Here is a 21,944-nt window from a genome sequence, read left to right as displayed (position 1 = left end):
AACACGAGCAGACTTACAAGATTCTGTTCATATAGTTGTAGACTCCTTGTTAAATTAGTTTCTTGATCTGATTTTCCCCATAGGACTGACACTTACATAACAATGGAATGCTATGCCTCTTTCTAGGCTTACACATAAGATCCTTTATATCAAATCAAATTGTTTATTCGCCAACTTAGGACTATCTGACTAGGAGCAACTGTTCAGGACATCTTGCAGAAAACTTTGCTACTTATTATTATTACCCAGTCTTGTTAACTTCCTTGGGAATGAGTGAGTAAGGGAAGCATGATGAAACTCCATGCTTTGAAGCATGGAGATGCTTGCTCAGTGCTTGCGTGTCTGGTTTGCAAGCATTAGGTTCAATTCATGGCATCTCCTAGTAGAAGATCTCCTGTCCACAACTCAGAAAAGACTCTGTAGTCAATTTAGATAATGCCAAATTGAGCTGGATGGACTAATGATCTGATTCAGTATAAAGCTGCTTTCTTTGTTCCAATTTTGGGGCGTGGTGCATATGCAATAACTTGGGCATATGGAAAGACCGGTAATGTTCCATCCAGCACATATCATGGAACACATCTATCATGTACAATAAGTTATTACTGAATGTTTTTTTTAAAACAGCAGCCACAATGCTCAGTATAATCCAAGTGTACAACTGTAAGATTGTACAACTTTCATTGATTAGAATGGAGATGTTATAAGGGTAGTTCTTACCCTTACGTACCCAAGACCCAAACAGTCAAGTTTTCTGCCTTGTATTTGAGACGCTCACAAGAGAAAGCTGAACGTGTACATTTCCTCTGGTGGCTGTATTTCAAAAACAAACAAAAACAAGAATCAACACTGCTGAAAGCATTCCTAAATCTATTGGAACTTTTAATCAATAACATCTTACATAGATATATAGATATATATATAAAAATATTCTGCTCAGTTTGATTTCTATATATACATGCCAAATAATTTCTCTCTGGAGACTGTCAACTGCTACCTTTATGTAAGAAACACAGGAATATACCAAGAGATTCAATTTATACCTGAGACTTTTTTTTTTGCATATTGATGTTCTTCAAACTGTTTAATGGTTCAAACTTCTCATCAAAATAAACTGAATCACTGTTTCCGCTGGAGCTCAATTCAAAACCTGGTGGTGTAGTTGGATAAACTAAAACTTCATGACAGTATAAAGACACAAAACAAAACTGAATTAAATGAATAACTGATAGAAAGCTACACAATGTGGTCAGTGAACACCAGCAGGTCTCACGTTGTTGATAATATACACATGCTTATTCTCAAAGACATAACAATGCATATTCATAGTAACACTAAAAGGCACACCTTGTTCTGGCCACACTTTCTTTCTAAGTCAGCTGCCAGTAGCAAAGATTGAATATATCACATCATCAGAATGACACCAACGAGTGTTTGATAAAGTACACATATGTTAGGAAGGTGCATTTAGCTGCAGTTGAGGAAAACCATCCAGATCTTTGAAGTTTTGCTTGCGCCTCAACTCTACAAACCTAGACTGGTTGAATACTTATTCCTGTCTCCCAAGAAAATGGGACTTCTGTTTTTTGCAAGAACATTTAAAGGGCAGGTAAAGATGTCAAATTCTCAAGTCCCTTCCAATTTATGTATTTCTGGTGCATCAAAGATAGCCACCAAAACTGGTGGTGAAAAAAACAAACATGTAAAAGGATCATTAAGTGTTTTTCTCTGCTTGCTATTCATGGAGAAAATTACAAAATGATATTTCCAATTCATATCACATGATAAGAAAGCACAGGTAGTCCTGGACTTACCACCACACATTTAGTGACTGTTCATAGTTACTGAAAAAGCCCTAAAAAATTGTGACTTACGCTTGCCAGCAATACAGCCTCCCCACAGACGTGTGATCCAAATTCAGGCCCTTGGCATCCAGCACTGTATGGATGATGGTTGCAGCTTCCTGGGGTCATATGATCACCAGGGGATCACATGATCCCCGACCTTCCCAATTGGCTTCTGACAAGCAAAGTCAAGGGAAGGAGCCAGATTTCCTTAATGACTGCACGATTCATTTAACTGCAGTGATTCGCTTAGCATCCATGGCAAAAAGGTCATAAAATTGGGCACGGCTCACTAACAACTACCTTGCTTTGTTGTTGTTAGTTGCAAAGTCGTGTCCGACCCATCGCGACCCCATGGACAACGTTCCTCCAGGCCTTCCTGTCCTCTACCATCTTCTGGAGTCCATTTAAGTTCACACTTACTGCTTCAGGGACTCCCTCCAGCCACCTCCTTCTCTGTCATCCCCTTCTTCTATTGCCCTCAATCTTTCCCAGCATTAGTCTCTTCTCCAGTGAGTCCTTCCTTCTCATTAGGTGGCCAAAGTACTTGAGTTTCAACTTCAGGATCTGGCCTTCTAAAGAGCAGTCAGGGTTGATCTCCTCCAGGCCTTCCTGTCCTCTACCATCTTCTGGAGTCCATTTCAGCTTACGCCTCCTGCTTCAGTGACTCCATCCAGTCACTTCATTCTCTGTCGTCCCCTTCTTCTATTGCCCTCGATCTTTCCCAGCATTAGGCTCTTCTTCAGTGAGTCCTTCCTTCTCATTAGGTGGCCAAAGTACTTGAGCTTAAACTTCAGGATCTGGCCTTCTAAAGAGCAGTCGGGGTTGACCTCCTCTAGGACTGACCGGTTTGATCGCCTTGCAGTCCAGGGGACTCGCAGGAGTCTTCTCCAGCACCATAGTTCACAGGCCTCAATTCTTTTGCGCTCAGCCTTTCTTATGGTCCAACTTTCACAGCCATACATTGCAACTGGGAAAACCTTGTTTAGCAATGGCAATTGTGGTTTCAATTGTGTTCATAAGTCAAGGACTACCTGAACCCTTTAGCATTAGACAAAGCAACCCAACAAGACCAAGGACTAAAGGTAAATTGTATGCTTTGGGAGATTAAGAAGCAGGGTGTCCTTGCCTGTGTGTCTGTGTGTGTGTGTGTTTTTTTGTGTTTTTAAAAAAACCCATCTGGCTTCTGAGAATAAAGGTTCCCTTACTGGTCACCACTAGCTTTTGATAGACAGCTCATCCTTTTTCTTTGAAAGTCCTTAAGAATGGTGGCCATTGCAAATTGTGTCAGAGAAATCTGCAAATCGTAAGCAAGTTATTTCCAGGGTCCATCCTGAGTGATGCTACGGTTCTTCTTTTGAAACCGCAGCGAACAAAATAGTTAAACCTAAGAAACACATGGTGCAAATCAACTCTTGGAGTCTATTTAAATGTACAGAAAAATATGGGGGAACTCGTTTAAAAAAACCAGGGCTGGCAATGAGAGGATTCTTTGCCCATTTAGTGTTCTGAAGTTCCCCCTTCAGAATTACAGCTTAACCGAGAAAGAGCAAAGAGATTTTGCTCTTTCTCGGTTAAGTTCTATGAAAATAGAGTGGGAGGAGGCACTTTGGCACCTGAAAACTCTTGTCTCGTTTGGAAAAGCACACATTTTAAAAACAATGGCAAGAAGCATGTGTGTGGTTGTTTTTTTTCCCCAGTGCCAGACACACAACATTTGGTGTGTACACCTTCACTGAATGCAGTTCTTGGGGACAAAAGGAGATTCAAGTGGTCAGCTTTTTCTTAAAGTTCCTAATTCACTCCTATCGTTCCAATTAATATTTGGTATGAATTTCAGAACTGGGCGTCATAAAAGCTCCACCATTTTTTAATTTTTGAAAGAGTACCTGTATTTCTGATCTGTACCTGCTTCTGTGTCTTTTATCCATCATTCTATCCCATTCTGTTCCAGAATATCCCTTTGAAAACATGTGTGTGTGTATGTGTGTGTGTGTGTGTGTGTGTGTGTGTGTGTATACATATACAAATACTTTGCTACTCCAAATACAAGGAGATGCTTCCTCCTAAATAAAATTCATGTGCCTGTTTAAACTGCCAAGCACTGCATGGTGACATATTGGTACCCACAAAAATTCAAGTCGAAAGCTAAGTTACAATCTAAACTCAGAGATCTGAAGCATTTCATGCTGTAGAGACATTCCTCAAGGGGGGAAAAAAGCATTATTTCCTGTCTGCTGCGGAAGGCAAAATGGAACAAGAATTAAACAAGGCTATTCTTTCCAAGGACATTTCTGTGCCTTCTAAAACAATTTTCTCCATCCAACATGTCAAAGAAAACACCAACATTAACCAATTGCCTGTCCAGTCAAGGATTTGTTTTCTCCCTTAGCTTTACAGAATACGAGAGTTGGAAGGGACATAGGAGGTCTTCTAGTTCAACCTCTGCTCAAGCAGGAGACCCTATACCATTCCTGACATGTGGTGGTCCAAACTCCTCTTGAAAACTTCTAGTGTTGGAGCATCCACAGCTTCTGGAGGCAAGTTTTATAGCCTTTGGTGTCTGAAGTCTGTGCTTGGGAATAAACATGAAGTGACCCTAATTCTGTCTAGATATATCAGGGCTATGATTCTCTCTGGGCCCTCTCCTTCATTGCCACATGATTCTGAGGTATGCTTGTATCGAGGTCATACTTAAACATGGAATGTGCATAGGCGTCTGTATATGTGATCTGGGAGCCAGAAAATAGTTCTCACGCATGGTGTTGTTGGGGCAATGGGTGCCACAAACCATAATTTTGCATGGGTCGTCTTTGAAGAGGAGAAATTGATAACTTAAATCTCAATAAAGTGAACTGTGGGCTATCTATTCCTCATCTAGTAGATACTTCAATCGGGCAATGCCAGATCTTTATCTAACTCAATATCTTCACTTCCAATTACAATTAATATATGTAAGGGCAACTTCTATCTTCTCACAGTTTAGAATTAAAGGGCTGGAATTCCTTCCACAAACCATGGCAGACCTTCTAAAAGTGCTCAAAAGCGTTCTTTCTCTCCACTCTTCAAGTTTTGTTAGAAATCATGCTGATCACCCAGTCTCTACAAAACATACAGAATCTTTCCTAACCCGGGCATCTCCAGATATCTGAATCATCTCCCAAAATTCCCAGATAACATAATTATTGCTGAGAACTCTGGGAGTTGAATCCCACAAATCTGGAGGGAAAAACTATATCGATACCAGATTTCCCCAACCTGGTGCCCAGGAAAATTAAATCCAGTGTTGGGCTTCAGTTCACCAAATTCCCAACTAGCGACGCTTGACATTCTGAGAAATGTAACCAAACATCATGTAAATGGTCCCGACGTGAAGAAAGCTGCTTTCATAGTGAACTCTCATGGCTGTTGCACTTTTCTTCAGGCATGGCATCATCTTCCATCCCTTTGTGACACTTGTAATGCCTTATCGCTGGTTACCCTTTTCTAGACTTTGCAATAAAAAGAGAAGAACACAAATCGGTACATGAAAAAACAAAGAGATCATAGTTTTAGGGCACTGAGTATGCAATGTGTAGTCAATCAAAACACAACTCCTTTGATATCCAAGTCACACTTTGCCAAGCTGCCTGAAGGATATTTCAAGGTCTGGACCGACGATGGACATTTGCCACAGCACACATGTATAGATGGGTACACACACCAAATGATGTCCCGCTAATCAAACGTGGTGGGAAAACTTGCTTTAACGAGGGCTTTATTTTGAAGAGAATTGTTGGGTGGAGCAAGGGTTGATTGAGCGCTGATGTAAGGCAAGGAGGTTTCGTGATCGGTTACACCATACCACTTTGCATGTGTATGTGGAAGGAATAGGGCTGGTAGATAATAGAAGGTTGTCCATGAGCGATATAGTAATTGCTGAAGTTCCTGTCTCTGATATAAGGGGCAGGCTGATAGTAGCAGGTTACATTGGCTACATTGGGGATGATGTTCTGCTCTCCAAGTACTTTGAGAGCCAGGATTGTAATCATATTTAGCGTTTGCCTTCGTTCGTGGCCCATAAGGCAGACCGTACTCTCATTCACAACCCCACGCAAGGTCATCAGGTAGTCATACTTGCTCTTCTCTTCCCCAATGAAGTGATTACGCAGGTAAGACTCAATCTTCCGTTGTTGCTCAGCTACATCTGGAAAGTCAATGAAGAACCGAGAACACATGTAACGTTCCAATGATTTAATCTCTGCCTCATCAGCTGGCTTAAAATCCCGGACCAGAAGATTGCTATATTTCAGAAGACCTCCTCCACGGATCTCTTCTGGGTTCCTTGTAGCAATCAGTTTGTATTTCAAGTGGTCCATAGCTTCATCAAAGTCTCTATACATGCTCTCAGCAACAACAGACAGCTCAGCATCTTCCGTAAGTTTGCCATTTGCATCACTATAAACATTCAACACAGTGTCGAGGATGATCTGAAAAGAATCTACACTAAACTCAAACTGCCTCCGGAGAGAGTTGACAAACTTGAGCTCCACATTTTTGCCACTGTTGTTGGACAGGGAGATGAGGCTCCAGCGATCATGGTCTGTGGATACCTTTACCATCTTCTGAACGTAAGCATCTTTCATGGTCTGTGCCGTGATTTTTTCCTTGTTGACACCTTTTGGTAAAAAATCCAAGAGGCAACTCAAGACAGATTCCTTCACAACCTGAAATTCATGCTCACTTGGAAGCTCCACACCAAAAATGATGTCCAAGTCTTTGTAGCTGGTGCCATTTTGTTTAACAAGTATATGACTCGCCGTGGATCCATTCAAGCGAACATCATGAACAATGATTTGTTTCTTTATCAGTTGCTCTTTGACAACATGAATGATGTCTTTTGGCTTGACCTCTAAAGTTGGAAAATTCCCTCTTCCATGAATGGGGATCACCTCAGTCAGCACTTGATCCAGTATTTTAATCTGTTCCCAGGTGAGATAACTGAATCTGTGATCTAAACCCTCAGTCATCCTGAAATCAGGTGGTCAACTAGGAAGAAAGCACAAAAAAAGAAGTCAGGAACATCTTAAAAAGTTAATAAATTTGGTAGTGTGGTTGCATGACAAACACTCAAGTTAGAATTGATTGATCAATTGCTTGATGGATTAACCAACTGATTGATCAAATGATTGATCTGGAGCTAGGAAGGAAATTATAACTTCAGCAATCCCACTGGCCAAGGAGATATTCCATTGACCAAGGAGATATTCTATTGCCAAGGAGATATTGACTATGGCCTCCGTGCAGCCCTTCAAGATTCGCATAGGAACCATTCTCCTTGATTTCAAAACATTTATGGAGGGTTTTAATGCAAATTTATATGTGCATACAGCTTTTTACTGGACTGAGAATTTTGAATGGACACTGTTTTGGCTTGAGAGGAACTTTGTGCATAAAATGTTGACATAGATGCCCATCTTGGACACCTGCTGTAGGCAGGTAAATGTTATCCCAGTGTGCCTTTTACCCAGAATGTGTGCAGAATTTTGAATAAATATCCCATAAGATAGCATGGCTCTTAGTTTTTTGTTGCAGTTTAAAGTAGAGCAATTCCTTACCCCCAAAGCATGCAGTTAGTATACAGTATAGTATTTCTATTTTATTTTTTTCTCCCCTCACCTGATTCATGCAGCATACCGGTTGAAGAATTCTGGGGATGGCAAAAGCTTGCATGCTCATTTATCTTAATTTGCTTGCTCCTATTAAATGTGTTGCTTGACTGGGAATTTTGGATTCCTTTTTTTTTTGTTTTTTACAGCTTTACTGCTGTTTTTTTACATTCTGTTCTGAATCATACCATTAGCTCAGTTGGACTAATAAAAACACACAATTCGCCACTTAGAGGAGCATTAAAACAAGCAAACCACAGGGTGTACTTAACAACCCCATGTTGACACAAGGCACTTCCACACTTATTCTGTGTGCTACCAGTTTCACCATCCAAACACACAGCTGAGTTCACTGCAGTTTGAAGCCTCAATAAATGCTGGTGTGACCAGCCAGGGCCCCTCCAATTAGAATGGAAACAGAAAACCTTCGGTTTTCATTTTGCAATGTTACCTTTTCACAGCAAGAGAAGAATTAGAAAAAAAAAAAGAGAGAGAGAGAAGCCAACTATTGTCAGATTAACAGCAAAGAAATTCCTGTTTAGTAGAAAATGGCAGCAGGGGAAAAAAAGGCAAAGGGAAAATTTTTCAGAAGTGGATGCTTTCCGATTTCAGATGGCTAAAACTGAGCCATCTCAATTTTCAGAGAAGCATTGTGAAATTGTCATTTTTAAAATAGAATAGAACGACAGAGTTGGAAGGGATCTTGAAGGTCTTCTAGTCCAACCCGCTGCTTAGGCAGGAAACCCTATATTCCAACCATTTCAGACAAATCTCTTCTTAAAAACTTCCAGTGTTGGAGCATTGACAACTTCTGGAGGCAAGTTGTTCCACTGGTTAATTGTTCTCACCGTCAGGAAGTTTCTTCTGAGTTCTTAGTTCATGGTAGGAGAAGAAGAGTTGATTGACTTGAATTTAATCAACTTTGGGGGAGGGTTAATATACAGCAATAAAAATATTAGAAAAAGAAACAAATAAGAAAGAATAGTAAATAAGTAAGAAAGAAAATAGAAAATAATAGGGGGGAGGAGGTGGAGCAGGGGGAGGAGCAGGAAGAAAAGGAGGAGAAGGGGAGGGAAGGAAAGTAGATTATAAAGAAACAATTTTCGATGATCAGTTATAAATGCATTTATATTTCACTTTAAAGAATGGAGGCCTTTGAACTATGGTGCTGGAGAAGACTCCTGTGAGTCCCCTGGACAGCAAGGTGATCAAACCGGTCAGTCCTAGAGGAGATCAACCCCGACTGCTCTTTAGAAGGCCAGATCCTGAAGTTGAAACTCAAGTACTTTGGCCACCTAATGAGAAGGAAGGACTCACTGGAGAAGAGCCTAATGCTGGGAAAGATTGAGGTCAAGAGAAGAAGGGGACGACAGAGAATGAGGTGGCTGGATGGAGTCACTGAAGCAGTAGACGTGAGCTGAAATGGACTCCAGAAGATGGTAGAGGACAGGAAGGCTTGGAGGAACGTTGTCCACGGGGTTGCGATGGGTCGGACACGACTTCGCAACTAACAACAACAAATATTTCACTTTTTCTTTCAAGGTTACATAGTGATTTTTTTTCTTTCCATAACCTATCATCTGTTTTCAAGTGGAAGAATATCATCAAAAATGCTCCAAGAACTTGAACAGACTGCAATCTTTAAACCCTAACCTTTCCTGCCTCACAAATAAAGATCTAAAGCAAAGAATCACTTCTTTCTGAGAGGTAAAAGTCTTAAGCTGCTGTGAGAAGCCAGGCTGCCTGAAAATCAGAAAGCCCCTGGGCTGATGGTCCTCTGCCTCTTGCTGACCTCCCCCCAGCCAGTCTAGCTCTCCAGCACTGAGCAGTTATAAAAGCAGAGCAGAAAAACATCTGGGTGTCGTTGTGGAGTAGAAGGAAGGTTGTTTCTGTGACTGTGAAAATGGAGGACTGGAAGCAGCCTGAGGTTCAGCAACAGTGGTAGTTCACTACTAGTACTAGCAGCAGTGGTAGACCTGGGGAAAGGCGTGGAAAGGAACTGGGATTGCTACCCACTGGGTCTGCCTGTGTGAAAGTTGCCTAAAGGCCAAGGGGGCTTGGGTTGGCCTCTGAGGACTTGAGAGCTGGGAATTGACTGAATTTGGATATTGACAAAGGGACCTGTCTAAACCTTCTATTAAATTCTGATTTGTGTCTATAAGAAACACGATTTTGAATGCACAGGCAGAGACTCTTTGTTCTTAGGCCAAGATATGAGCCAGAAAGCATAATATTCGTATACGTTTAGTACCAACTTTCTCTATTTTGATACTCTCCCTTGTGCGTTTTAACTACAATTCCCAGAATTCTTTAACCATGCCGATGTTGGGAAACTGACAGCTAGGTTGGAAGGAAGGGTCAAGCGAGGACCTAGCTTAGAGTACAGCCACAAGGGGCATAAGCTTGACCTCCCCCAAGATCCATGAAGCCTATCTGGTTGTTCCTAGAGGAAAGCAAGCAGTCTGAGGAGATTCTTGTAACTTAGGTAGAAGATAATAAAACTGCTTGCTTTAGCTACTGATGAGTGTCTCTGCTTATGTGACAGCTGTAGAACCATCTAAGTAGCCACCAATTTATGGGTTGTTATGCTATGTAGTGGGAAGAATCTGGAATGTTTAGCTATACATAGCAACCAATAATTGATAATTTACCTCAGACTATATAGCTCCCTCAGTACACTGAGTGAAAATTGAGGGAACAAAGGAGCTAACAGGGCATCACTCCAGAGGGGAGATATCTCTTTCTTGTCTTTCAAAGTTACTCCTGTGCTTTATTTATTCTTTGTATCCCTCATTTTAGCAGTCATTTGGAGCAAAAGGTTTAAGTTAGTTAAAATAAAAAATAAAAATCAGTTTCTGAATGTTGCCAGCAGAACATTTGGGAGGCATTGTTTTCCTGGACATTTATCATGGGTTGCTATAAAATTAAATGTTCTGATGTTGTGATTTTTAAATATGAACTCTAAGAATGTAATTAAGTGAAAATTACACAGCTGTGTAATTAAAAGTAATTATACCAGTTAGAAACACCATCAAACATGGCATGCAAGCAGTTTTTATTTTTTATTTTTTTAAAAAAAATCAGTTATGATTATAAGTTTGTTCATTTCTGCTCAAAAGATCATCCAACAAGTAACAGTGGACAATTTTTGCTCATTTATCCAAGAAAGAGTTTGTAACACGGCAATATTTGATATACTTCTAAAAATGGACTTTTCCATCCTTAGTTGCCTGTTCAGTTTTTCTTGGTTTGCCACCTCTCTGATCAAAAGACCATACCAACTATGATCCAGTGTGATTGGCCCAAAGTCACCCAATTGGCTTTCATGCCTAAGGTGGGACTAGAACTCACAGTCTCCTTGTGATTGGCCCAAAGTCCCCCAGCCAGCTTCCATGCCTAAGGCAAGATAGAACTTGCAACCTCCTGGCGTCTAATTGCTGCCTTAACCACTAGATCAAATTGATTCATGTCCTGTTTAAGGACCTTTTAAGGGCTATTTTAGGTCAAAGATGCTTGTTGTTGGCTGAGGAGAAGCCAGAGCTGAGACGTTGAAAGCTGCTTTGTATACAGAACTTTATATACTGAGATCCAAGCTTAGATTCCTGGCATCTCCAAGCATTTGGAAAAACTGCATCCTGGAACCTCATCCTTCAAAAATATCTGATGAATTCCCGTGCACATTAAAATATATCTTTCCCAGACATTGGCTCGTTCATCAATCTATCTTTTACACTCATGCACCCTGTTCAAATTTTGCTTCTAAAATTAAGTTAAGGCTTAGATTGGTTCCCGGCTGACAGAAAACAGAAATGAAGAAAAGGGTAGATGACTTATAGAGAAACCCCTGGAAAGAGATGCAGCTGCCATGGAAACTAGAGATAATGGAGCAAATCCTGAAGCCTTAGATAGGCACCGATGTAATCAAAGGCCTGCCTGCCTTCTGAGTCACAAAACAGAAGAGCATCGGACTGCATGCTGGAGGGTTTTAGGAAAAATTGATTCTCTGTTTGCTAAAATTCAAGATGTATAAGACAAAAGATCACATGGGCTTTTAAAAATGGTGATAAATATTTCATTTAAAATATGGCAGACCTCACCAAAATTTGAACAAGCCCAGCATGACTGGAGGAATTCTAAACATCCACTCTGGAGACAAACAAAAAACAAAAAACTTGATGGGATTTAGTTGATTTAGGATAATGTCTAAATCATCATTTGCATCCATTTGGAAATATTACAGCTCTGGGTGGAACAGTCTAACTACATTTTGCCCAGCTATTTCTTCTAAAGGATTATTTATAAGAAAACCACCTTCGAAACCAAACTAAATCAGCCTTCAAATGAAATAGATGGATATTCTATGAAAATTGCAATATTTCCCAAAACCTCTGGGCAATTGTCAGTAAAAATGTCCAGAAATATGTATGCAATTTGTAATTTACATAGTTTCCTACAAGCTTGCCTTGTGTCCCACTTTATCAAGAGTCAGATGATGCAAGCCATCAGTTTGCATGTAAAAACTTTAGCTAAAAAATAATAATCAGGATTTTGAAAAAAAAACTAATTTGCAAATTGGAATTTTAATCAATGAAAAAACAAGTTCATTTGCACACTGGAATCTGAATCAATGAATTATTGCCCTTTAGCCACTAAGCAAAAATGCAGTCAAATCACAAGTGGAGCATCATACTTAAAATAAAAGTCATCTTAATGTACTCAGCTCAGGTCCATCTACAGTAATTGGGCGCTCTTCTTAATAGTAGCATAAAAGAACTTGGCAGCCATTTTAATTATATCTGAACTCATATCTGCAAGACAGTTAAGTTACATAAAACACTGTAAATAATTTCTTCTTCTTCTCTAAAGTAGTTGATCTATATCAGTGATGGCAAAACTTTTAGAGACCGAGTGCCCAAACTGCAACCCAAAACCCATTTATGCATCGTCGGGTGCTGGGTGGGTGTGGTCATTGGTTGGGTGTGGCCCATTGGGTGGGCGTGGCTGCGGTGGTAATGGCAGACTGGGTTCAATCAATCAATTCCAATTTTGCAAGATCTTTTTTTTCCCCGCAAGAAGTTGAAATTGACTGATTGAACTTTTTTTTTTTTTTTGCACACAGTGGCAGAGGCCTCAAGCGAAAAGGTTTTATAAAACCCAGCTGAAGGCCTAGGATTGGGGCGATGGTGCGCGTGCCCACAGAGAGGGCTCTGAGTGCCACCTCTGGCACCCGTGCCACAGGTTCGCCACCACTGATCTATATATATATCTATATATATATATATCTACCATGTTTCCCCAAGAGTAAGATCTACCCTGAAAATAAGTCCTAGCTTGATTTTTGGGGATGGGCCTAATATAAGCTCTACCCCCAAAATAAAGCTAGAGTGGGGGGGGAGCTGCCCCACGCACCCCACACCCGCTTACTGTTGCAGCCAGGCCTCTTCTCACCGGCCCACCTCTTCTGTGGCATCTTCTGCAGTCAGGCCTGCATTTCTTGGTCACAGGCCTTTCTGGAAGGGCTGTGCAGCCAAGAATAGAGCTATGGATTCAACCCATTGCTTGGTTCTGCAAGATCTTGGAGCCAAAGATTGAGCTATGGATTAGCAAAATGCAAGTCAGAATACAACTGCGGGATGAAGCTGCTCCTTCAGCCCCAGAAGAAGTGGACCAGTTGGATGGGGCTGTCGGTGCCGGAGGTGAGTGTAAAAGACACCCCTCCCCCCTGAAAATAAGACCTGGTGCCTCTTTTGGAGGCAAAAAATTAAAAATAAATAAGACCCAGTCTTATTTTCAGGGAAACACGGTATGTAACTTGATACAGGGCATGGGATAGGAAAATGTGTCAGTTTCAATGGCACTCAAGTCACAAGATGAGATATTACTCAAGGACCGGAATTTAGCAACACCCCAAAATTGTGAACAGCTCTGATGGTTATATGAAATGTTGTGAACAGCTTCTCACATTATCGCATCACATGAGTAAAAAATGGAAAAACAGACGGACCTAAGAGGAAGAAGACGTAATAAAAGCAAGCCCATCTCTTTCAGTAGGGACTCTCAAGAGCTGCTCCCATTAAGCTAATGTCAACAATCCTAACGAGAGCCTTTATAATACTACCTTATCTCAAGATAATGCATCGTTTGCTACTACAATCTTTTCATGCTATTAGCATTCTAGTCACCTCATCAAACACTTAATAAGTAAGCCATGACCATATGCCACTTTGCTTTTGATGGGGAAAATGGGAGGTGGAATAGAAGGAGCCAACTTTCAGCTTAAAAACAATTATCTTTTCTAAGAATTGAACAGGACGGATTGCCCACTCTCAATCTCTGTACATTAGTTGGTATGCTGGTGCAAACAATAGGCTCACAGGGAACCAAGTTTTTAATCTACTCAGTTATTTATTTTTTAATCTGGAGCTTTTAGCAGGCTTATTGTTCTATTGGTTGTGATGCCTTGATTGCAGAATGTTCCATCCACCTTTTTCCATTTAATTCGGAGTCACGTTTAACAGCTTTAAGGGCCAGAAGAGAAATGCTGAACTCTTTCTATTACTGTGTGTGTCAAATACTTTATTGGCTTGAGAGAACACTAGTATTTAATGTTCAGTACCTTGGACAGTTCTACACAACTATGCCTGGGAAGCATAGGAAGGGCAGATGTGGGAATATTCTAATGTATCATTGGTAGAGGGACTCACTAGGCCGCACTTTTTTGGGCAGATAAAGCTTGAAAGTATCTAATGAAGGAATCATCTCATGTTACATCAGCTTGCTGGATTCTCTAGTTCAGATTCCTAACTGTGATTGATTGATTGATTGATTCATTCATTCATTCATTGATATCAGTTTATTAAATCTTGTGGGGTTCTTTAGGACATCTCACAGTGCTAGTTCAGAATATAAGATCGTTTTTCTTAGTAGACTTTTGAGGGTTCAGAATATAGGATTGCTTTTCTTGATAGACTATTGAGACTATAAGATAAAAGTTATTGACTGTTGTTCTAAATCATTTGTAAATACATTCATGGGCTGCATTGCTTTGGTAAGCTATGTGGATTCTTAATTCTTTTCTTCTGCTTCCCAAATGACAGACAATGATGATTTTATGAAAATGCAAACACAGCACTTATGTTTTTCTCAATCATTTGGTAGGATTCTGTGCTGATGGCTGAGGCATATCGTTATAGAAAAAGGCATACCTAATTGTGATAGTTTAATCCTAGGATAGAATAGAATAGAATAGAACAGATATAGAATAGAATAGAATAGAATAGAATAGAATAGAATAGAATAGAATAGAATAGAATAGAATAGAATAAGGAATAGGAATAGGAATAGGAATAGGAATGGAACTGTTCTTTATTGGCCAAGTGTGATTAGACACACAAGGAATTTTCTATGGTGCATAACCTCTCAATGTACATACAAACAACAAAGTAATATAATAATAAGATACCAATAGGAGAAGGTAAAAGGAAAGATGAGAAGGATAATAGTAAAACAGCCATAGTATATGGGTAAATATCCTTAGGCATAAGACAGGACTGTGGGAATTAGGTGCTCAGCAGAGTGATGGCACCTGAGGGGGAAAAAACCTGTCTCTGTATCTAGTTGTTTTGGCATGCAATGTCCTATAGAGGCACCCCAAGAATTGAAACAGTTTGTGTCCAGGATGGGAGGGGTCAGTAAGGGCCCTCTTTCTGGCTCATGCAATATACAGGTCCTCAATAGAAGACAGGCAAATGACTCTTTTCCCAAAGGGTCATTTGCTTTTACCCAACCAAATGACTCTTTCTCACTTTTACTAAGTTTAGTTCTATAGAAAATCTGGTTTATGAGACACCACAAAAAGGTAATCAACTGTGTTCAGTTGCTCAGCTCTGTCTCATAGGTCAGGAATCTATAAAGAATGATGTGGTTTATGGATCTGATAGGTTGCTGTGGAATACATTTGTAATTTTTTTCCCTTGATGAAAAATCTCATGTCTCTTGAATGTTTGCACTCTCTCGCTTGTTTCAAGATAATATCACCCATTACTATTACTACTACTGGTGATCCACTTTTCAATATAATTTCTAGGAAGAAGAGAGCAGTTTAAAAACTTACTACGGTTGGATTCTTGCCAAGCATGCACTTCTGTAGAATTAATATGATGATTCACTGGATTTTTTTGGCAAAAATACAAATGGTCATCTTGCCAACTGATAAAATCATGAACCTCCCAAAGAATTGCTGTGGAATAAAACAGAGAATAATAGAGAGGTTTGTTATACAATGTCAGTCTGGTCACAGAATAAATCAAATGTTAGAATTACTAAATCCTGTATTCACAACAACACCCTTTTGAGGCAGAAGAACTTAGGAGGATGTTTGTGATTTGTGAGATTTACAGTATATCTGTTCCCTTCAGCACTGCGGGGTGGTGAACAATACATTCCCTCCTCCATATTTTTCCAACAGCCCCATGAGCCAAGTTGGGCTGAGAGAGAGTGATTGGTCCAATAATCTCTCAAGGATCAAGAATCAGATTTGCGGAAACCAAGTATGTTATCAATCCCAAGACAGAAACAGGTATAATTAAAGCTAAAGAGGGAAGAACAGAACAATCATATTCTAGAGCTTTACAGACTGGATGGGGAAGACTGGTGAGCAATATTAACCCATGGGCTGGGCTAGCAGTTAACATCTGCAGTAAGACAGAGTTGATACCAAGTTGGACCATTGGCAAACCATCCCATCAAAAAGGTGTTCTTCACCTTTGCTTGAAAAGTTACACTAAAAAAGCCAATAAATTTGTTTCCAGTTTTGACTGGAGCTGGTGAATCATTTGGATGCTGCCCTGCACTTCTTAAAGGAAATCCAAGGAAAACAATAATGATCACAGATAGTCATGACTAACTCAAGTTTCACTACTGTTGATGAGTCTACTTATTCCAGACTAAGGCTGGCTTCAATATTATTGTCCCAAACCCAACGTTTTTTATCGTTTAGACTAATTTTTGAGGTTACAAGGATGTCAATGGGCATTCTTGCCAGTAGAGACATAAAAGACCCCATCCCAACTGATTGACCAGTTCAGAAAAGTCTCTCTTTGACCTGATAGAACCTCCTCATTGAACAGACTTTAACAATGCTAGAAAGTGCGGGAAGCCAAACAAATAAAAAGCAAAATGAAGACAAGACGTTCATAAATGAAGTTATCAGAGGCATGGTGGGTGGCCAGGAAGCAACGCTTCCAGCTCTTCTCCTAAGTTAATGAGAGGAAAGGATATGGGGAAAGGAAGTTTGCTTCAATTACATTCAGAAAATATGAAAGGAAGAAGCCTTTTTTTTTTTGACAGAAACCCTCGGTTTGAGGCCATTCATAAAACTGCAATCATTCATTGCATATAATAGCTGAGTTTGAAAGAACTGGAAAAGCCTCTAACATTGAATTAAGAAGTTTCAGAATGACATCTGCAAGCCTTCAGGATGCTTTTTCTTATGTTTCTAACAATAGACCAATGACAATTTTATAACTACCTGCTATCTAATTTTCTTCTTTCTGGAAAGCAAGCTTTCGCATTGTGAAAAGAATCGGGGGTGAGGGGAAAAACAATCCCACAGGTCTGATTCACACAATATATTAAGCGGCATATACAAAAGTTATTAAACAAATACCCACCAGAACAAAAAGATTCATAGCCTGCTTTCTGTAGATGTGGACAATAAAGATATCTGAGGAGAAGAAGCAAGGGCAAACCACTTCTTGCCAAGAAAACTTGGCAAGTGATCAGGAATCAACACTGACTTAAAGACAGACACACATATATGCAAATAACACAAAACACGCACACATGTGAGACCCTAAATTGAAATGAGCTTCGTTTGGATAGTTCTTGATTCCTATAGAAAAGCAGTTTTTACACAGCGCCCCTTGCCTGTCAGAATACAGCAATTTCACCCTGGTCTCCTACATTTGTGTTATTGCCCAAGTTCTACAGCTGAGCTCCCATGTAAAAACAAACCCTAGATTTTTCACTGAGCCTTGCTTTCATAAACAGAGCTAAAATGAAGGATGCTGGGTTGAACCACAACACGGTGTTCTACTTCTGCTCCAGAGTGCTGTTGCTGTTTTCAGCTGTGATGGAAAATGAGAAGGAGAAAGAGTTTAAGAGAGCCGGTGGCGTTTTGGAAGGGATAGCTCTGCTGCTGATTCATTGCAGCTTTGGGCTACCGATTCCTTAAAGAAAAGAATGTACAAAGGTACAAAGAACAAAACCAGGGAATAAACCGAAAAAGTATGCATTAGGGAGCGAGGCTGTAATAGTTACCCCTGCTTTTGATTTCCTGAAGTTCTAAGCTCCGGGCTGCAAATTCTTAGACAACTTCAATCAATCCGTGACTGGCCAGGAAGAATGAATAAATCTGATCCAGCTCAAACTGCTTCTGATTGCTTGAAGGGGGGGGGGAGAGAGAGAGAGCAAATCCCTCAGACCAATGATTCATTCAGGAAATTCTTCTGTCACCAGAGTGCCATTGAGACAGTTGGTGGGGATAATTAGGAGGTGAAATTTGAAAGGAAAATCATCTCGCTGTGACAGCAAAGTTAATTATCCAAGAGGGAAAGGGGGGGGGGAGAGGAGTACATATAAGAGGAGGACGGCAGATCCATAACTGGATGTTCAATGGTTGCCCACTCATACTTTCCAATTGCTTTATTGCCGCTCCCAGCCCAACCGATTTCTCTTGTGGAGTAGACTGCTCAATGCGAGCCTCTCCATCAGACACGAGGGGGCCATCTGAATGAAATTGCAGAAGTTCTCTCCCTAATCTGTGGTTTCTTCTCTCCCTTTGCTCTCCAAAGTAAATCCCTCACTGCTCGTCCCCGCCCACCTCAGGAGGACACGTGGACAGACACATGCCTCTGGGGAAAAGAAGAAGAAGAAGAATGAGTTGTGGATCGCATATGCGTGATCCTAGAGAAGAAAGAAAAAAACACCATTTCTTTACAGCATTCCATAATAATCAGATCTTGGGAACGTGACTGAAAAGGGATGGGGGGGTTCTAGAATTTGGGGGATTGGTGGAAATTTGTCTAGCCCAGGTTTTTCTCCACTAAGGGGAAAGTCTGTGAATCCTACTAATGGGACACCCATTCTAGAGTCAGTCTTCGGTGCCTCTGAAGAAGTGATCTTCTTATCAAAAGTGGAGATCTTTCCTGTCCGGCCAAGCTGATGGAAATCAGAGTGGATGGCATACACATTCCGTGCCTCACATGGTTTTATGGATTTTTGTAAACCGAGACACTCCTTAATCCACGAATGACACTGAAGGAATGCAACAAGGTTCACAATAATAAAACAAAAACCTCAACGAGTTCCCATAGAATCTTGAAATTCAGAAAGCTGAATTGCTTTGCTGAGCCCCCAGATGGCTTTTAAAGGAAAGGCAGCTGAAGACTTGGAATTCTCTATAGATTAGAGAGCAGTAAATATTATATTTGTATTTACTCCTAACTACTGATGTTCTACAAGCAAGGGATTATATTCAGAGATTAAAACTCGTAAGCAGAAAAATTGCTATTGCTTCAACCAGTTGCAGTTCTTATACAGAGTCTAAGTTCAAGGAATTCATAAAGGCAGGATTCTTCACTTAGTAGAAAATAGTTGTCCAGATACCATACAAACAGGAGCACAAAGCCTACAACACCTACACAAGTCCACATACACTGGTTGGATCATCTCATGTCTTTCCCCAGTTGTTGAGTTCCAAGGAATTCAGTTCCCACTAATATCCATCAGCACAACCATTAGTCTAGGATATTAAGAGATAATACATTCTTGGTATATACAGCCTGTTCAGTTGCAACCTGCAGAAAACTCAGGTTTTCTGTAGCAGTTAAAGAGGGTTTTAAAAAATACCCCTAAAATATGATCCTTTAATGACTTTTAGAATTGGGACAGCTTGTCTGACCTGAAGCAAAGCAATAACACTAACAATAGACACATATTGCTCTATCTGAATGAAAGTTTTTGTAAGTGTGATTTTCCTCATAATGTATATTATAATGAGCCTGTAGCACATACAGGAAAATCATAGAAATGAAAGACATAAATCTAAATCTTTCTATGTGCTTTGGTTTTAGCTCTGTTCTTGCCCCAAACCTCACTCATTTTAGTGAATCTCTAGAAAACTAAAAGTAGCTAGAGACTTTTTTGTGAGATTACAAAATTCAGAGCTTCGCAAGGCAGGCCTTTCCAGCTACTAATGTTGCAACTTTCCATCTTCAGGTCAATTGTTGAAGGCAAGGCTCCAGGAAGCACCAGAAATAATAGTAACAATATCCATGGATGGGGACCACACACCAGGAGATGTTCCTGAGCTCCATCACCCCCTTGTTGGACTGTTCCCTCCAGATCAAGAGGATTTCCAACAATGTTTTGCATGGATTTCAGATTAGGCTGGAGTAGTTTAACCCAACAACTTGCTGACCTCAGATTCAAAGTCTTGAGGCAATTGGGGGGGGGGAGAGAAAGCCAAATACTTGTCAACCGATGAAGTTGGCTATAGAAAGGGCCCTTGAAGTTTTAGCTGGGACCTAAGGGAGAGAAACCTTCTTGGCCAATATCTGGAGAAGACTACATTCAAAACTCTGAGCTTCCTGTGAGGAATCCTTATAGCTGAACGAGGTATGTTGAACTTCATCTCGTCAACCTCCCCGGTCTCCAGAATGCCTTCCCAGTACAAGGACCCCTTACACAAGGCTCAAGAGTTTTGAATGGCTTCTTCTCTACGGAGATGGGACTGTTCAACAGTCACCACAAAACAGCATATAATAATAATAATAATAATAATAATAATAATAATAATAATAATAATAAGAAGAAGAAGAAGAAGAAGAAGAAGAAGAAGAAGAAGAAGAAGAAGAAGAAGAAGAAGAAGAAGAAGAAGAAGAAGAAGAAGAAGAAGAAGGAGAAGAAGAATAGTAAAAACAACGAGGCAACGAAATGCCCAACGCCTCTCTTAACTCCAAGCTCCCTTTTCTTTCCCGCCGGCTCGTCTGCAAGAAGAGCGAAGTACTCACCGGGACGGCCTCGTGGAAGCGGCAGCTTAAGACCCCCCCTCTCCCCGCTGGCGTCCCCCAAGCCTGCGGGCGAGGGGGTGGGGAGACGCGCCCCTCACTGCCCTTCTCTTCCCTCCGTTTCCTTCCAGAAATGGATGGCTCGGGCCCGAGCTGGTGAGGACGCCGGGGGAGAGCAACGATCGCAAGGCACCCCAGGACCCGCCAGTCCCCCCCAGAGCCGAGGGGGAAATGGGGGACAGGAGGGGAGACCCGAGAGCGGGGAGCGGGAGGGGAGGGAGGGGGAAGAGAAGCGCGGAGCGGCGGCGCCGAGGCTGCTGTCCACCTCCACGGTGGTGCTGAAATGCGCCCCGACCCTCCCGCCGGCTGGCTCGCCCGCCCGCCCGCCGCGACTCAGCCCTTGTAGCGTAAAAGAGTGCCCATGGCAACCCCGCGTCACACAGTTTGAGGTGGAGCTGCCGGTCAGGGCATCCTCGTCGCCCTGCGCCCCGGCGGAGAGGGGCGCAGGCGGGGAGATCTCTCTCGTTCGCCGCCCGGCCCGGCCGCCCTTCGCCGGCTCTCCTGGGCTTCAAAAACTCCACCGCCCCTCCCAAACACCATCTCGCAGCCAACTTTCTTTTCCGGGTGGGGGTGGGTGGGGGATCTCGCCTTTCCCCCTCCTCCGAAGTCGCCTTGTTTGAAGCCAGCTGGCGGGGCGGAGCTACGGCACGTTGTTTACCAGCCTGGCTTTGGGGGAGCCCCTCTTTTGCAGAAGGGAGGCTGGGGGTCCCCAACCATCAGGTCCGGGTTGAGCCACAGAGGCGCCATCCGAGCCCGCCCCGTTTCCATAAACAGCTGGGTGGTTTGGATGGGGAAATGGAGGCTTGGAAGAAACGGCGTGGGATACATAGAATATCGGGGACACTCTTGGCGCCCTGGGGAGAGACCTCGCCTTAATAACTAGGGAAGGGGTGGATGTCAGTGCCAGAAACTGAAAATTCACGGGTGTAAACATGCCAGCCAGCTCAGTCAAATGAGTCCTTCCTTCTTCTGCTTTGCATAGTGGGGGGACCTTTTCCTGTAATTGATTATTCGGCCAGCAGAGGCTGCTTTGCCATCTTTCTGCTTCCCCGAGATTCAGTTTTGAGAAGGAAATCTGAGCCTACAGACCTAAATGGGAGAGAAGCGCTCACTTGAAGGGCTCTGAGATTTAGACCAGATTCACCTATTACGCCAACATATAATTTGCTTAACTACCCTTTAAAGTAGACCAGCACATTACACAACCTATTAACCTATGAAAACATGGTTTGCAAACCACCGTGGCTTGGTTCCCCATAGCTAGCAAGGAAATGTGAAACAGATCATATCCTTGCTTATTGCAGTGTGTGAATCTACTACAG

At 41.6% G+C, this 21,944-nt stretch overlaps 1 protein-coding gene across 2 annotated transcripts; it reads right to left on the bottom strand.

The window, feature by feature from the left end:
* Positions 1–2,763: 2,763 nt before the first annotated feature.
* On the bottom strand, positions 2,764–20,886 carry LOC120308471 (terminal nucleotidyltransferase 5D-like). Of its 2 annotated transcripts, none has more exons than XM_039344556.1 (3): positions 20,566–20,886; positions 15,606–15,731; positions 2,764–6,872 (listed from the first exon to the last, which is right to left on the bottom strand). In XM_039344556.1, the coding sequence occupies exon 3, from the start codon at positions 6,851–6,853 to the stop codon at positions 5,678–5,680; it is 1,176 nt and encodes a 391-aa protein (XP_039200490.1). In that variant the 5' UTR covers positions 6,854–6,872; positions 15,606–15,731; positions 20,566–20,886; the 3' UTR covers positions 2,764–5,677. The 2 variants fall into 2 exon arrangements, with proteins under 2 accessions (XP_039200490.1, XP_039200491.1); XM_039344557.1 differs by lacking the exon at positions 20,566–20,886 and adding an exon at positions 17,813–17,878.
* Positions 20,887–21,944: the final 1,058 nt, after the last annotated feature.

Source organism: Crotalus tigris, unplaced genomic scaffold (assembly GCF_016545835.1).
Source record: "Crotalus tigris isolate CLP2741 ecotype Arizona unplaced genomic scaffold, ASM1654583v1 scf7180000017933.3771270, whole genome shotgun sequence".
Classification (NCBI taxonomy): Eukaryota; Metazoa; Chordata; class Lepidosauria; order Squamata; family Viperidae; genus Crotalus; species Crotalus tigris.
The sequence above is the reverse complement of the archived record's forward strand: the minus strand, read 5'-3'. Positions and strand labels throughout refer to the sequence as shown.

What these genes read in the sequence shown, in the direction of transcription:
- LOC120308471 (XM_039344556.1), bottom strand. Translation starts at nt 6,853, where the DNA reads ATGACTGAGGGTTTAGATCACAGATTCAGTTATCTCACCTGGGAACAG.